Below are 16,415 nucleotides of genomic sequence, written 5' to 3' on the forward strand. Positions count from 1 at the left end.
CACTGTTGGGGATTTACCCCAAAGATTCAGATGCAATGAAACGCCGGGGCACCTGAACCCCGATGTTTATAGCAGCAATGTCCACAATAGCCAAACTGTGGAAGGAGCCTCGGTGTCCATCGAAAGATGAATGGATAAAGAAGATGTGGTTTATGTATACAATGGAATATTACTCAGCCATTAGAAACGACAAATACCCACCATTTGTTTCAAAGTAGATGGAACTGGAAAGTATTATGCTGAGTGAAGTAAGTCAATCAGAGAAGGACAAACATTTTATGTCCTCATTCATTTGGGGAATATAAATAATAATGAAAGGGAATATAAAGGAAGGGAGAAGAAATGTGTGGGAAATATCAGGAAGGGTGACAGAACATAAAGTCTCCTTACTCTGGGAAACGAACTAGGGGTGGTGGAAGGGGAGGAGGGCGGGGTGTGGGGGGGAATGGGTGACGGGCACTGAGGGGGACACTTGATGGGATGAGCCCTGGGTGTTATTCTGTATGTTGGTAAATTGAACACCCATAAAAATTAATTTATTAAAAAAAAAGGAATATGTGGGAAATATCAGAAAGGGAGACAGAACATAAAGACTCCTAACTCTGGGAAACGAACTAGGGGTGGTGGAAGGGGAGGCAGGTTGGGGGTGGCGGTGAATGGGTGACGGGCACTGAGGAGGGCACTTGACGGGATGAGCACTAGGTATTATTCTGTATGTTGGTAAATTGAATACCAATAAAAAATAAATTTATTATAAAGAAATGAAGACACTGTCTTTTTTCCCTCGCATATTCTTGTCTCCAGTTATAGACTGACCATTTAAGTGTAGGCATTATTTCTTAGCCCGCTATTCTGTTCCATTAATCTATACTAGTTTTGTGTCAGGAATCGTACTGTTTTGATTAATACAATTTCATAGTATATCTTGAAATTTAGGATTGTGATGCCTCCAGTTTTGTTCTTTCTTCTAAAAACCGTTTTAGCTATTCTAGGTGATTTACGGTTCTATACAAATTTTAGTATTATTATTTGTTCTAATTCTGTGAAGAATGTCGATATTTTAATAGGGATTGCATTAAATCTGTAGATTGCTTTGGCTGGTGTGGACATTATAACAATATAGGTTCTTCTAATCCATGAGCACACAATACCTTTTCATTTGTTTGTGTCATCTTCAATTTCTTTTTTCAGTCTTTTAATGTAATCAAAGAACATGTCTTTCATATCCCCGGATAAGTTTCTATGTAGGTGTATTATTCTTTTTGGTGCAACTGTAAATAGAGCTGTTTTCTCAATATCTCTTTCTGCTACTTCATTTATGTATAAAAATGTAACAGGTTTCTGTATATTATTTTTATATCTTACAATATATTGAATTCATTTATCATTTCTATATGTTTTTGGTGGAATCTTTAGAGTTTTCTATATATAAATATAGTATCATGTCATCTACAAATATTGACAGTTATACTTCTTATTTGCCAATTTGGATGCATTTTATTTCATTTTCTGTGCTGGCTGCTACAGCTAGGTCTTCCAGAACTATGTTAAATAAAAACGGTGAGAGTGAACATCCCTGCCTTGTTCCTGATCTTAGAGGAAAAGCTCTCAGTTTTTCCCAATTGAGTATGATGTTACCTATCAGTTTTGCATGTACAGCCTTTATCATGTTGAAGTTTGCTCCCTCTAAACCTACTTTGTTGGGAGTTTTTAATCATGAACCAATAAAATATACTTCTTTGGTCAAATGCTTTTTCTGCACCTAAAGGAGTTAGAAAAAGAACAATAAATGAAGCCTACAGGCAGCAGAACAAGGGAAATAATAAATATTGGAGCAGAAATAATCAATATTAAAACTAACAATAAAATAATAGAACGGATCAATGGAACCAAGAGATGGTTCCTTGAAAAAAAATTACTAAAATTAATAAAACTCTAGCAAAGCTTATCAAAAAAAAAAAGAGAAAGGACTCAAATAAATAAAATCACAAATGAGAGAGGAGGAATCACAAAAAACAACATAAAAATATGAGTATATTGTGAAACACTATGGGCCAAAAAACTGGGCAATCTGGAAGAAACAGATAAATTTCCAGAAACATATAAACAACCAAAACTGGAACAGGAAGAAACCATATGATCCTCTCAATAGATACAGAAAGAGAATTTGATAAAGTACAGTGTCCATTCTTTTTTTTTCAGTGTCCATTCTTAATAAAAAAAAAAAAAGGCCTCAACAAAGAAGGTATAGAGTATACCTCATCATCACAAAGCCATATACAAAAGACCCACAGCTATATCATCCTCAATGGGAAAAAATTGAGAGCTATTCCTCTGTAGTCAGAAACAAGAAAGGGATGACCACTCTCACCACTCTTAATTAATACAGAACCAGAAGTCCTAGCCTTAGCAATCACACAACAGAAAGAAATAAAAAGCAACCAAAGGTGCAAGGAAGAAGTCAAACATTCACTATTCACAGATGACATGATACTCTATGAAAAAAAAACAAAACAAAACAAAAAGACTCCACCAAAAAACCACCAGAAGTGATACATGAATTCCATCCAGTCTCAGGATACAAAATCAATGTACAGAAATCTGTTACATTCCTATACACCAATAATGAAGCAGCAGAAAAAGAAATCAAGGACTCGATCCCATGTACAATTGCACCAAAAAAAGATACCTAGGAATAAACTCAACCAAAGAGGTAAAAGATCTGTCCATTGAAAACTATAGAACACTTAGGAAAGAAACTGAAGACATAAAGAAATGAAAAAACATTCCATGCTCATGGATTAGAAGAACAAATACTGTTAAAGTGTCTAGTATCCAAACCAACCTTCACATTTAATGCCATCCCTATCAAAATACCAATATCATTTTTCACAGAGGTGAAACAAACAATCCTAAAATTTGTGCGGAACCACAAAAGATGCTAAATAGCCAAAGCAACCTTGGGGGGGGGGGGGCAGAATGCAAAGCTGGAGGCATCACAGCTCCAGACTTTGAGCTTGTTGTTATCAAGGCAATGTGGTATGGGCACAAATACACACAGATCAACAGAACAGAATAGGAAATCCAGAAACGGACCCAAAACTATATGGTCCCATAACCTTTGACAAAGCAGGAAAGAATATCCAATGGAAAAAAGTCTCTTCAACAAATGGTGTTGAGAAAACTGGACAGCACCTTGCAGAAGAATGAAACTGGACCACTTTCTTATGCCACACACAAAAATAAACTAAAAATGGATGAAAGAGCTAAATATGAGACAGGAATCCATCAAAATCTTAGAGGAAAACACAGGCAGCAACTCTTTGACCTTGGCTACAGCAACTTCTTACTAGATACACCTCAGAAAGCAAGGGAAAGAAAAGAAAAATGAACTACTGGTGTTCCTTCAAGATACCAAGCTTCTGCAAGGTGAAGGAAACAACAAAATTAAAGGGCAACCAATGGAATGAGAAAAGATAGTTGCAAATAATATGCCTGATAAAGGGTTAATATCTAAAATACATAAAGAAATTATAAAACTCAATACCCATAAAAAAATAACCCAGTTAAGAAATGGGCAGAAGACAGGAATAGACATTTATCCAAAGAAGACATCCAGATAGCTAACAGACACATGAAAAAATGCTCAACATCACTCATCATCAGGGAAATACAAAATCAAAACTACAATGAGATACCACCTCACATGAGTCAGAATGGCTAAAATTAACAACACAGGAAACAATGGATATTGACAAGAATGCAGATAAAAGGGGATACTCTTACACTGTTGGTGAGAATGCAAATGGGTGCAGGCCCTCTGGAAAACAGTACAGAAGTTCCTCAAAAAGTTGAAAATAGAGCCATCATATAATCCAGCAACTGCAATAGGTACAATGAATATCTTAGAAATTGGTAAGTGAATGAATCCAAATCAACCAGAGAGAAAATCAATAAGGAAACCAAAGATTTAAACAACACTATAGAGCAATATATGGAACACTACCCAACAAAAGCAGAATACATAGTCTTTCAAAGTGTACATGGAACACTACCCAGGATAGACCACGTATATGATCACAAAACGTGACTTAACAAATTTAAGAAGACTGAACTGATATGAAGTATTTTTTTTACCACCAAAGTGGAATGAAAGTAGAAGTCAGTAGTATAAAAAAATGAAAATCCACAAAATGAGGAAATTAATATATACTGTTAACTAAGGGTTCAAAGAAAAATAACTAGGGAAATTAGAGTACATATTGAGAAAAATAAAACAAAAACACAACACAGAAAAAGTAATGAAATGTAGCAAAATCAGGACTAAAAAAAGAAATTTGTAGCGTTAAGTGCCAACATTAAAAAAAAAAAGGACTCAAATCATCCATCTTACATTACATCTCAAAGAACTAGAAAGAGAAGAACAAACTGCCACCAAGTTTAATGAGAGTATGGAAATAATAAATAGTAGAGCAGAGATTTAAAAACTAAGAAAAGTAAAAATAATAGAAAAAAGGAATGAAGTTGAGTTGGATTCTTATAAAAAATAACAAAACTGAAAAACCCTTAGCTAGACTGGGTAGGAAAAAAAGATTCAAATAAAATCAGGAAAAAAAAAAAAGGAAAAAAATAAAAAATAAATAAATAAATAAATAAATAAAACAAATAAAATCAGGAAGGAACAGGTGGATACCACAACTGATGGCACAAAAATAAAAAGGATTACAAGAGAATATTATAAATAATAATATGCTAATAAGTTGGATAATCTGCAAGAAATAAATTCCTACAAACATACAACCTACAAATACTGAATGATAAATAAAATATATTAACAGACTTATAACTAAGTAGACTGAATAATCAAAAATCTAAAAAAAAAAAAAAAAGCTCAGTATTGGATGGCTTCATGGGAGCATTCTACCAAATATTTTAAGACAATATCAATCCTCCTAGAACTCTTCCAAAATGCTAAAGTGGAGAAAACACTTTGAAATTTATACCCTGAAAACAAAAGCAGACAAACACACTTAAAAAAGAGAACATTGGGTGACGGGCACTGAGGTGGACACTTGACGGGATGAGCACTGGGTGTTTTTCTGTATGTTGGTAAATTGAACACCAATAAAAATTAATTAAAAAAAAAAAGAGAACATTATAGAGGAATAATCCTGATAAATACTGATACAAGAATGTTCAACATTAGGAAATCTAAATCAGTAGCACATAAACATGAGTATACACCATGATCAAGTAAGTACTCATTCTTGCCACACAAAGATAGTTCAACATAAAAATTAAAGAGTATAATATACACCACATTAATGGAACAAGAATAAAAACCATATTACCATATCACTTCATACAGAAAAAAGCATGTGATAATATTTAACAACCTTTTATGATGAAAACTCTGAAAATTCTAGGAAAAGAGGGAAACCACCTCAGCATAAAGTTCATAAGTGAAAAAAACCACAGATAACACCATACATAACAGAGAAAGCCTGAAATAATTTTTCTAAGATTCAGAGCAAGACAAGACATTAGCTTTCACCATTTATAGTCAACATGGTACTGGACTTCCTAGCCACAGTAATTAGGCAAATAAAGAAGGGGGGGATGAAGGAAAGGCATCCAAAATGAGTAAGAAGCAAAATTCTCACTTTCACATATGACATACTCTTATATAAGAGAACCCTAAAGATTCCTGAAATAAACTGTTAACACTAACAGAAGAATTCAGCAAAGTTGCAGAATGCAAAATCAAAATGAGAAAACAGATGTGTTTCTATAAACCAAAAATTAATGTTACAAAAACAATCCCACTTACAAAAGTATCAAAAGTAGTAGTACAGTTATTAGGAATAAACTTAACCAAGGAGTCAAAGACTTCTACTCTAAAAACTATAAAATATTACCAAAAATGATATAAAGAAATGGTAAGACATCCTGTACTCATGGATTGGAAGACTTAATACTGTTAAAACACTCATATTACAGCAATTTATGCAGTCAGTGCAATCTCCATCAAAATCTCAATGTTATTTTTTTGCAGAAATAGAAAAAAAAAGTCCAAAAATTCATATGGAACCTCAAGAGCCCCTGAAAAGCCACAACAATATTAAGGGGAAAAAAGTTGGAGGCCTGACACTTCCTGATTTCAAAATTAATCACAATGCAACAGTAATCAAAACAGTTGGGACTGTTATAACAACAGACATACAGATCTAAAAAACAGAAGAGAGAGCCCAGAAATATAATCTTGCCCGTAAACTAAAATGGTCTTCAAAAAGACTGCAAAGACCACACAATAAGAGAGTATAGTCTCTTAAACAAATGGTTTAAGGGTGAACTGGATGTTTGGATACAGAAAACTAAACCTGGACTCTTACATAATACCATACATAACAATCTACTCAAAAAAGATTAAATACCTAAATATAAGATATCTAATATCTTATCTAAAATATATAACTTCAAGAAGAAAACATCATGACACTGGATTTGGCAATGTTTTACTGGATATGACATCAAAAGCACAGGCAAGAAAAGTAAAAATAAACAAATGAGAGTACATCAAATTCTAAAACTTCTGTACATTAAAGGAAACAACATAGAGAAAATGCAGCCAACGGAATGGGAGAAATTATTTGCAAACCATATAACTCATAGGGGATTGAAACCTAAAATATATATGTGGAACTCGTAATTCAGCAGCAAAATAACACTGCAATTTCAAAATGTGTAAACAGACATTTCTCTAGAGAAGACATACAAATGGCTAACAGGTACATGAAAAGGTACTCAATATCATTAATCATAACAGAAAGGCAAATCAAAACCACAATGAGGGACGCCTGGGTGGCTCAGCAGTTGAGTGTCTGCCTTTGGCTCAGGGCATGATCCTGGAGTCTGGGGATCAAGTCCCACATCGGGCTCCCTGCATGGAGCCTGCTTCTCCCTCTGCCTATGTCTGTCTGTCTGTCTGTCTCTCTCTCTCTCATCTCTCATGAATAAATAAATAAAGTATTTTTTTAAATTCTTTTTTTTCTAATTTTTATTTACTTATGATAGTCACAGAGAGAGAGAGAGGGAGAGACACAGGCAGAGGGAGAAACAGGCTCCATGCACCCGGAGCCCGACGTGGGACTCGATCCCGGGTCTCCAGGATCGCGCCCTGGGCCAAAGGCAGGCGCCAAACCGCTGCACCACCCAGGGATCCCAATAAAGTATTTTTTAAAAGGGGGATACTCCCTAACATTAAAAAAAAAACCACAATGAGATATTACCCCTCATGTGTTGGAATGGCTAAAATCAAAAATAGAAGAAATAAGTGCTGGTGAGAATGTGGAGAAAAAGGAACCATCATACACTGTTGGTGGAAATATAAATTGGTACAAACACTGTGGAACACAGTACAGAGGTTTGTCAAAAAATTAAAATATATATACCATAAAATTCAATAATTCCATTACTGAGTATTTACCCAATAAATAATGAAAACATTAATTTGAAAAGATTAATACACTCCTGAATTTACGGCAGCTTTATTTACGCTAGTCAAGATATAAAAGCAACCTAAGTGTCCATCAATAGACAAATGAATAAGGAAGATGCGGTATATACACATAAACACACACACACACACACACACACACACACACCAGAATATTACATGGTCATAAAAAAAGATTAAATTGTGTCATTTGAGAAAACACAGATGGACCCAGAAGTTATTAAGTAAAATAAGTCAGACTCAGAAAGATAAATACCATATGACTTTACTCATCAGTGGAATAAAAAAAAGAGCAGCAAATAAATAAACAAAAGGAAGAATCAGATCTATAAATACAGAGAATAAACTGATGGTTGCCAGAAGGGATGCAAGTGGAGGCATTGGGCAAAATGGGTGAAGAGAAGTGGGAGATACAGACTTTCAGTTATGGAATGAGTAAATCACGGAAATAAAAGACACAGCATAAGGAATATAGTCAATGATATTATAAATTCAATGTATTGCAACAGATGATAACTACACTTGTGGTGAACATAGCATAAGGTATTAACTTCTTGATTTCTATGTTGTACACCTGAAATTAATATAACACTGAGTATTGATTAAACAGGAAGGAAAGGAGAAAGGAAAGGGAAGGGGGAAGGGAGGGGGAAAGGAAGGGGGTAGGGTAAGAGGAAGGGAAGGGAAGGGAAGGGAAGGGAAGGGAAGGGAAGGGAAGGGGAAAGGGAAAGGGAAAGGGAAGGGAGAAAGAAGGAAAAAATAAAAACTATATTGAGACAAAGGCACCTGGGTGGCTCAGTGAGTTAAGCATATGAATCTTGGTTTTGGCTCAAGTCATGATCTCATAGGTCAGGAGATGGAGCCCCTTTGTCAGGCTCTATGCTCAGCAGGAATCTGCTTGAAGATTCTCTCCTGCCCCTTTCCCCACCTTGAGGGGCACCTTGGTGGCTCAGCAGTTGAGCATCTGCCTTCAACTCAGGTAGTGATCCCAGGGTCCTGGGATCAAGTCTCGAATGGGGCTCCCGGCAGGGAGCCTGCTTCTCCCTCTTCATATATATATATATATAGACAGACTATATCTGCCTCTCTGTGTCTCTCATGAATAAACAAAGTCTTTTAAAAAAGAAAAAGTCTCTTGAGACAAACAGGTAAACACAACATACCAAAATTTATGGGGTGCTGCAAAAGTAGCAGTTAGATGGAAGTTTATAGTGATAAGGGCCCATATAAAAAAAGAAAGATCTTTGCAACAGAGTGCATTTTTGTGTCCTCCACCCAAATTTATGTTAAAACCTAATCCACAAGGCAATGGTATTTGTAGGTGAGGCCTTTGAATGATGATTAGATCATGAAAGTACAGCCTCATTAAGGGGATTAGTTCCCATATGAAAGAGATCTGAGAAAGATCCCCAGGCTATTCCACCACAGAAGGATACAGCAAGAAGACAGCCATCATGAACCAAAAAGTGGACTCTCATCAATGAATCTCCTGACAACTTGATATTGGTCCTTCAGGACTCTGAAAAATAAATTACTGGTGTTTATAAGCCACCAATCTATGATATTTTATTATAGCAGCCTGAATTAAGAGAATCTCAAACAACCTTACTCTTCACCTCAAGGTAGATAAAGAACAAACTTAAACCTGAAGATAGTGAAAGACAGAAAATCATAAAGACTAGAGCATAAACGAAACAAATGGTATTGAAAAACAATAGAAAAAAACAAAGAGTTAATTTTTTGAAAGCAAAATTTAAAAACCCTTAGCTAGACTAAGAAAAAAAAGACTCAAGTAAAATAAGAGAATAGAGAATACTATATTTCCTTCAAAAATAAAAAGGCACATAAGAGACTATTGTGACCTATATGTCAGGAAACAAAAGCCTAGAAAAAATGGATAAATTCCTAGAAATATACAAAAATACCAATACAGAACCAAAGAAATATACTCTATAGAACAATGACAAATAAAGAGAATCAGTAATCAAAAATCTCCCAACAAAGAAAAGCTCAGGACCAGAGGGCTACAACCAAAAACTAAGTGAAGGAATATTTCCAAACCTATTCTATGAAGCCAGCATCATACTAATACCAAAATCAAAGACACGACAAAAACAAAACTATAGACCAACATTCCTGATGAATGTAGATGCCAAAATCCATAATACAATATTAATAAGCCAAATTCAACAGCAGATTAAAAGGATTATACACCATGACCAAGTGAGATTTATCCTTGGGGTACAAGGATGGTTCAGTGTAAGTAAATCAATGCAATACACCACATTAACCAAATGAAGGGTAAAAAAATGATCATTTTAGTAGAAGCAGACAAAACATTTAACAAAGTTCAGTAACTACTCATGATTAAAACTTCTCAACAAAATATAGTAGAAACTTACCTCAACATAATAAAGGCCATATATGAAAAGCTCACAGCTAACATCATACTCAATGGAGAAAAACTGAAAGTTTTCCCTTTTAAGATCCAATACAAGGAAAGGATGCCCACTCTGGCCACTTCTTCTCAACATAGTACTGGAAGTCCTAACCAGAGCAATTAAACAAGAAAAAGAAATAATATTAGGCAACCAAATCAGAAAGGAAGAAATAAAATTATCTTTGTTTACAAATGACAGGATCATTTATGTAGAAAACCCTAAAGAGTCAATAAAATACTGTTAGAATAAACAAATGCTGTAAACTTGTAGGATACAAAATCAATACACAAAAATCAGTCATGTTTCTATACATAAACAACATACTACCCAAGTAGCTAAAAAATTAAATTAATAAAAAAATTAAAATAGGAATAAAGTAATCTAAACATGTGGAAGACTTGCTAAAAATTATAAAATATTGATGAAAAATTAAAGGACACATGAATGGGAAGATATCATGTTCATGATTCAGAAAAACTGATAGTTAAAACATCCATACTACCCAAAACCTTCTAGAGAGTCAGTGCAATCTCTATTAAAATCCCAATGGCATTTTTCATAGAATAAAATCCTAAGATTAATGCTTTCTACTATATTTATTTTGTTGAGAAGTTTTAATCGTGAGTTTAAGGAACCAGAAAAGGTCCCAAAGAGTCAAGGCAGTCTTGAGCAAGAAGAACAAGGCCGGAAGCATCATATTTCCTGATTTGAAAACATATTACAGAGGTGCAATAACCAAACTAGTATGGTCAATTCATAAAATAAACATACAGACCAATGGTACAGAGAGGGCCAAGAATTAAAGCTATGTATCTACAGTCAAATGATCTTCAACAATAGTGTCAAGACATTCTCTCCAACAAATTATGATGGTAAAAGTAAATTCCACATGTAAAAAATGAAACTGTACCCTTACCTAACACCAAACACAATAATTAACTCAAATGGACCAAAGATCTAAATATAACAGCTAAAATTATAAAACTCTTAGAAGAAATTATAATGAAAGTTTCATCACATTGGATTTAGCAATGATTTCCTGAATGTGACACCAAATGCACAGGCAACAAAAGAAACTAGATTTCATCAACATTAAAAAGTTGTATATAAAAGGATACTGTCAGCCGAGTAAAAGGCAATCTGTGGAATGGGAGGAAATATTTGCAAAATCATGTTTGATAAGGATTAATATCCACAATATTTAAAGAACTCCTATATTTGGCAACAACAAAGAAAAGCTTCAAAATTCAGTGAAATATTTCAATAGACATTTCCTCAAAGAAGATATAAAAATGGGCAATAACTGTATGAAGAGGTACTCCACATTATGAATCATGAGAAAATTGTATATCAAAATCACAATGAGATATAAATTCACACTCTTTAGGATGACTATGATCAAAAAACACAAACAAAAAATAGTGTTGGCAAGGAGAATAAGAAACTGGAACTCTTGTGCTTTGCTGTTGAGAATGTAAATGCTGTAGTCACTGTGGAAAACGCAATGGCAGTTCCTCAAAAAATTAAAAATAGGATTACCATATGATCTAGCTATTCCGCTTTTGGACATGTAACCAAAATAATTCAAAGAAGAAACTCAGACATTTGTACACCCACATTTACAACACCCAAAAGGTGGAAGCAACTCAAGTATCCACTGACAGATGAATGGATAAACAACATGCAGTGTGTACATAAAATGGAATACTATACAGCCATAAAAAGGAAGGAAATTCTAACAATGCTACAACATGGATCAACCTTGATAACATTATTTTAAGTCAAAAATACCAGTCACAAAAAGACGATATAAATATTTTATGATTCCACTTATATGAAATACCTAGAATAATCAAATTGATAGAAACATAAAGTAGAATGGTGGGTGCCAGAGGCAGGTAAAAGGAAAGACTTGAGAGCAAATTGGTATTTAATGAGTACAGAGTATCAACTGGAAAAGAAGAAAAAGCTGTGGAGATGGAGGATAGTGATCACCGCACAACGTGAATATACTTAGTGCTACAGAGCTGTACACTTCAAAATGGTGAGAGTGGAAAATGTTATATATATTTAACTATTAAAAAATGACCCAAATTTTAAAAAGAAACCAACATATCAGAATATATGGGTTGCAATGAAAGTAGTGCTCAGAGGGAAAGTTATAGCACTAAAAGCCTACATTAAAAAGACATATTTCCAATAAATAACCTAACTTTACATCTTAAGTTGAAAACAAAGAGTAAACTAAATTCAAAGACACTAGAAGAAAGGAAACAATAAAGATATAAGGGGAGTTAAATGAAATAAAGAAAAAAGAATGAGACAGCAATGCAAGCAAAAGTTTGTTCTTTGGCAGGAAGGAGGTAAGTAAGATGGCAGGGTAGGGTAACTAAGTTTGCCTCCTCACTCGAACACAGTTAGATAAATATAAAATCATTCTGAACACCCAAGAAATCAATTGGAAGTCTTGGAGAAAATGCTTCATGTCTACAAACCAGAAAAACAACCCACAGAAGGTAGGAACTACAGAGAGTTCACACATAGGAGAAAAGAGTGGTGGGCGCTCCCTAGGGCAGGGAGCTCTGGCAGAAGATGGAGTAGTGAGAGACAAGGAAAAGAGAGAGAAAAAGCATGGGAAAAAAAAGAGCAAAAACATATGCAGAGAACTATACAAGAAAACTATTACTCAAAACCATTGACGGGGGGAAAGGAGAAGGCTACAATACTGCCAGTTTCCTATAAACAGCAAAGTGCATATTCTGAGGTTTCAGAAGCTTGTGACATACCCAGGTTTGCATCTAGAGAGTTGAGCGGTGCTTTGGTGGAAGAGTGGAGCTGAGTCCCAGCAGCAGGCAGCCTGAGGATCCTCAATGTCACATGGGGAGAAGTGGTTCCCTTGCTTGGAATGCATTTTGGAGAGGTGATACGTCATCTTTGAGGGCAAGATCCTGTGGGGCCATCCAGCCACCCCAACACCAGTATAGAAATGAAGACTCCAGCTGAGGGCTACAAACCTTGGCACAGGCTATGTGTTGCAATTTCCATAAACACCCAATGGCTGTATGGTATTGCAACTAACTGTCTTCTGGAACAAGCCAGCACTGGAAACAGCTTGAGGACATTTGGGAGTGGTGATATGGCCTGGCCTCTCTGTGGGCAAAGGACCCTGTGGGCGACACTGAGCTGCCCCTTCCACCAGTACAGAAAGACACTGGCTGAGGACTACAAAACCTGCCGCTGGTTATGTGCTGCAATTCACTATGAACTCTGAACTGCAGCACCATCCTGCCACTGACTTCTGCTACAAGCCAGCACCAGCCACACTGCAGAGAAACTCTCCCCCAGAGGATCAGTGCAGGTCTGCCCTTCAGGGATCTCTAAAGTGTGGGGTTTTGAAACACAGCCCCACTTGAGAAAAAACACAGGAGTGCTATGCCATTCCGCAGGCAAACACCTCAGACACAGGGTGAAGGCAGGGATCTGACAGAAACCAGGAACACAGGAAGGGTCATTGTTTGCATGTCTCTGAGGGCTCACTAAAAACAGGTGGTGCACATTTCCCACTCCAGAGACAGAATGATGCAAAGCCATTTTCTCCCTACACCCACCAGCTTGATCCACCTAAATGTGCTAAACAGTGCCAAGTTGGTAACAGAGCCACTATACCTAGCCCCACCCCCTCCGCCTGCCCTGCAGGCACACTCCACTAGAGGAATTCCACTTGAGAATCATGGAAATAGGTCCCTCCCCCAAAAATCCAGCACAAACCCCCCACCCACTTCAAGTCTGATTTTATTTTTATTTTTTAAAGATTTTATTTATTTATGAGACAGAGAGAGAGAGAGAGAGAGGCAGAGACGCAGGCAGAGGGAGAAGCAGGCTCCATGCAAGGAGCCTGATGTGGGACTCGATCCGGATCTCCAGGATCACGCCCTGGGATGAAGGTGGCGCTAAACCACTGAGCCATCTGGGCTGCCCCAAGTCTGCTGATTTTAGAGTGCTGGAAAGCTTCAATTCTAGGAGAAACAGGAGAAGCTTCCTCTGGGGTTATTTTGTCATTTGTTTCCTTTTTTTGTTGTTGTTTTTGTCTTTCGTTTCCTTTTCTGAATACAAGTTTTTTTATATTTTTTATTTTATATATATTTTAATTTTTCATTTTTTTCTTTCTTTTTCTTCTCTTTCTTTCTACCTTTTTTGTAACAAGCTTCTCATAACAAGCAGACCAAAATATACCTAGGATCTAGCTTCCTATATTTATTCTATCTTATTTTATTTTAATTTTTTTCAATCTTTAATTTTTTTATTATTTCTATCATTACTTTTTTCCTCCAAAATGACAAGACAGAGAAATTCACCCCAAAAGAAAGAAAAGGAAGAAATAATGGCCAGAGATTTAATCAATACAGATATAAGATGTCTGAAATAGAACTTAAAACAATTATAACAATACTAGCTGGGCTTGAGAAAAGCATAGAAAACACTAGATACTCTCTTACTGCAGAGATAAAAGAACTAAAATCTAGTCAGGCCAAAATTAAAATGGCCATCACTGATACAGAACCAAATGGATTCCATAAAAAAAGGAGAATGGACAAAGCAGAGAAACAAATCAGTGATACAGAAAATAAAATTACAGAAAATAATGAAGTTGAAAAGAAGAGGTAAACAGTGGTGATCAACAGATCATGGCAGGAGACATAGGGAACTCAGTGACTTACTAAAACAAAGTAATATCTGTAGCATAGGAATCTCAGAAGATGAAGAGAGAGAAAAAGGGGCAGAAGTTTATTTGAGCAAATTGTAGCTAAAAACTCCCCTAATCTGGGGAAGGATACAGCCATCAAAATCTAAGAAACACAAAAAACTCCCATTAAATTCAACATAAGTCAACCATCGCCAAGGCATATGATAGTCAAATTTACAAAATACACAAAGAAAGAATCCTGATAGCAGAAAGGAAAAGAAAAGGCTTTAACCCACAAGACAGATCAGACTGCAACAGATCTCTCCACAGAATCTTGGCAGGCCAGAAGGCAATGGAAGGATATATTTAAATTGCTGAATGGAAAAAATATGCAACCAAGAATTCCTTATCCAGCAAGGCTGTCATTCAGAATAGGAGAAAAAGAGTTTCCCAAACACAAACTAAAGAAGTTTGTGACCATTAAACCATCTCTGCAAGAAAATTCTGAGGGGAACTCTGTGAGTGGGGAAAAAAGACCAAAAGCAAGAAAGACTAGAAAGGACCAGAGAACATCACCAGAAACACCAACTTGACAGATAACACAATGACACTAAATTCTTATCTTTCAATAATCACTGAGTATAAAGAGACTACATGCTCCAACCGAAAGGCATATGGTATCAGAATGTATAGAAAAAAGATCTACATGATTCCTTTACAAAAGGTGCATTTTAGGCCTAAAGCATCTGAACATTGAAAGTGAGGGGATGGAGAACCATCTATCATGCAAATGGACATCAAAAGAAAGCCAGAGAGTAGCCATGTGTATGTCAGCTACACTAGATTTTAAAACAAAGATTGCAACAAGAGATAAAGAAGGGCATTATATCATAATTAAGGGGTCTATACATCAAGAAGATCTAACAATTGTAAATATATACCCAGCTTGGTAGTACACAAATATATAAATCAATAAATAATAAACATAAAGATACTTATTGATAATAATACAATAATAACAGTGTACTTAAACACCCCACTTACAGCAATAGATCATTTAAACAGAAAATCAACAAGGAAACAATGGCATTAAATGACACATCAGACTGGATGGACTTAAATTCAGAACATTTCATTCTAAAGCAACCCAGTACACATTCTTTTTCAGTGCACACGGAACATTCTTCAGAACAGATCACATACTGGGTCACAAACTAGCCCTCAACAAGTACAAAAAGACTGAGATCATACCATGCATATTTTCAGACCACAAAGTTATGAAAGTCAACCAGAAGAAAAAATTTGGAAAGACCTCAAACACATGGACCCTCAAAAAAGTGAATGGATATACAGAACACCTCAACACCATAAAAGCCATTTATGAAAGACCCACAGCTACTATCATCATCAATGGAAAAAAAACTGAGAGCCTTTACCCTATAGTCAGGAACAAGACAGGGATGTCCACTCTCACCATTACTACTTAATATACTACTGGAAGTCTTAGGCTCAGCAATCAGACAACACTAAGAAAGAAAAGGCATCCAAATCGGTAAGGAAGATATCAAACTCACTACTTGCAGACAACATGATACTCTATGTAGAAAACCCTAAAGGTTCCACCAAAATATTGCTAAAACTAATACATGAATTCAGCAAAGCTGCAGGATATAAAATCAATATGCAGAAATCTGTTGCATTTCTATGCACCAATAATGAAGCAACAAAGAAACCAAGAAATCAATCCCATTTGCAATTGCACCAAGAACATTAA

General features: G+C 35.7%; 1 protein-coding gene across 5 annotated transcripts in view; it reads right to left on the bottom strand.

Moving 5' to 3' along the window:
• The window catches only part of ABCB7 (ATP binding cassette subfamily B member 7), a 170,383-nt gene that overhangs the window by 128,519 nt on the left and 25,449 nt on the right, over positions 1-16,415 (bottom strand). For 2 of the 5 annotated variants that reach the window (XM_025987809.2, XM_072744139.1), the window contains exon 2: positions 9,919-10,063. The exons of the other annotated variants lie outside the window; for them this stretch is intronic. In XM_025987809.2, the coding sequence (XP_025843594.1) occupies positions 9,919-10,050 (132 nt within the window). In that variant the 5' untranslated portion in view covers positions 10,051-10,063. The remainder of the gene's footprint in view (positions 1-9,918; positions 10,064-16,415) is intronic. 5 annotated transcript variants of the gene reach the window in all.

The sequence above is a fragment of the Vulpes vulpes genome, chromosome X (genome assembly GCF_048418805.1).
Source record: "Vulpes vulpes isolate BD-2025 chromosome X, VulVul3, whole genome shotgun sequence".
NCBI classification, from domain to species: Eukaryota; Metazoa; Chordata; class Mammalia; order Carnivora; family Canidae; genus Vulpes; species Vulpes vulpes.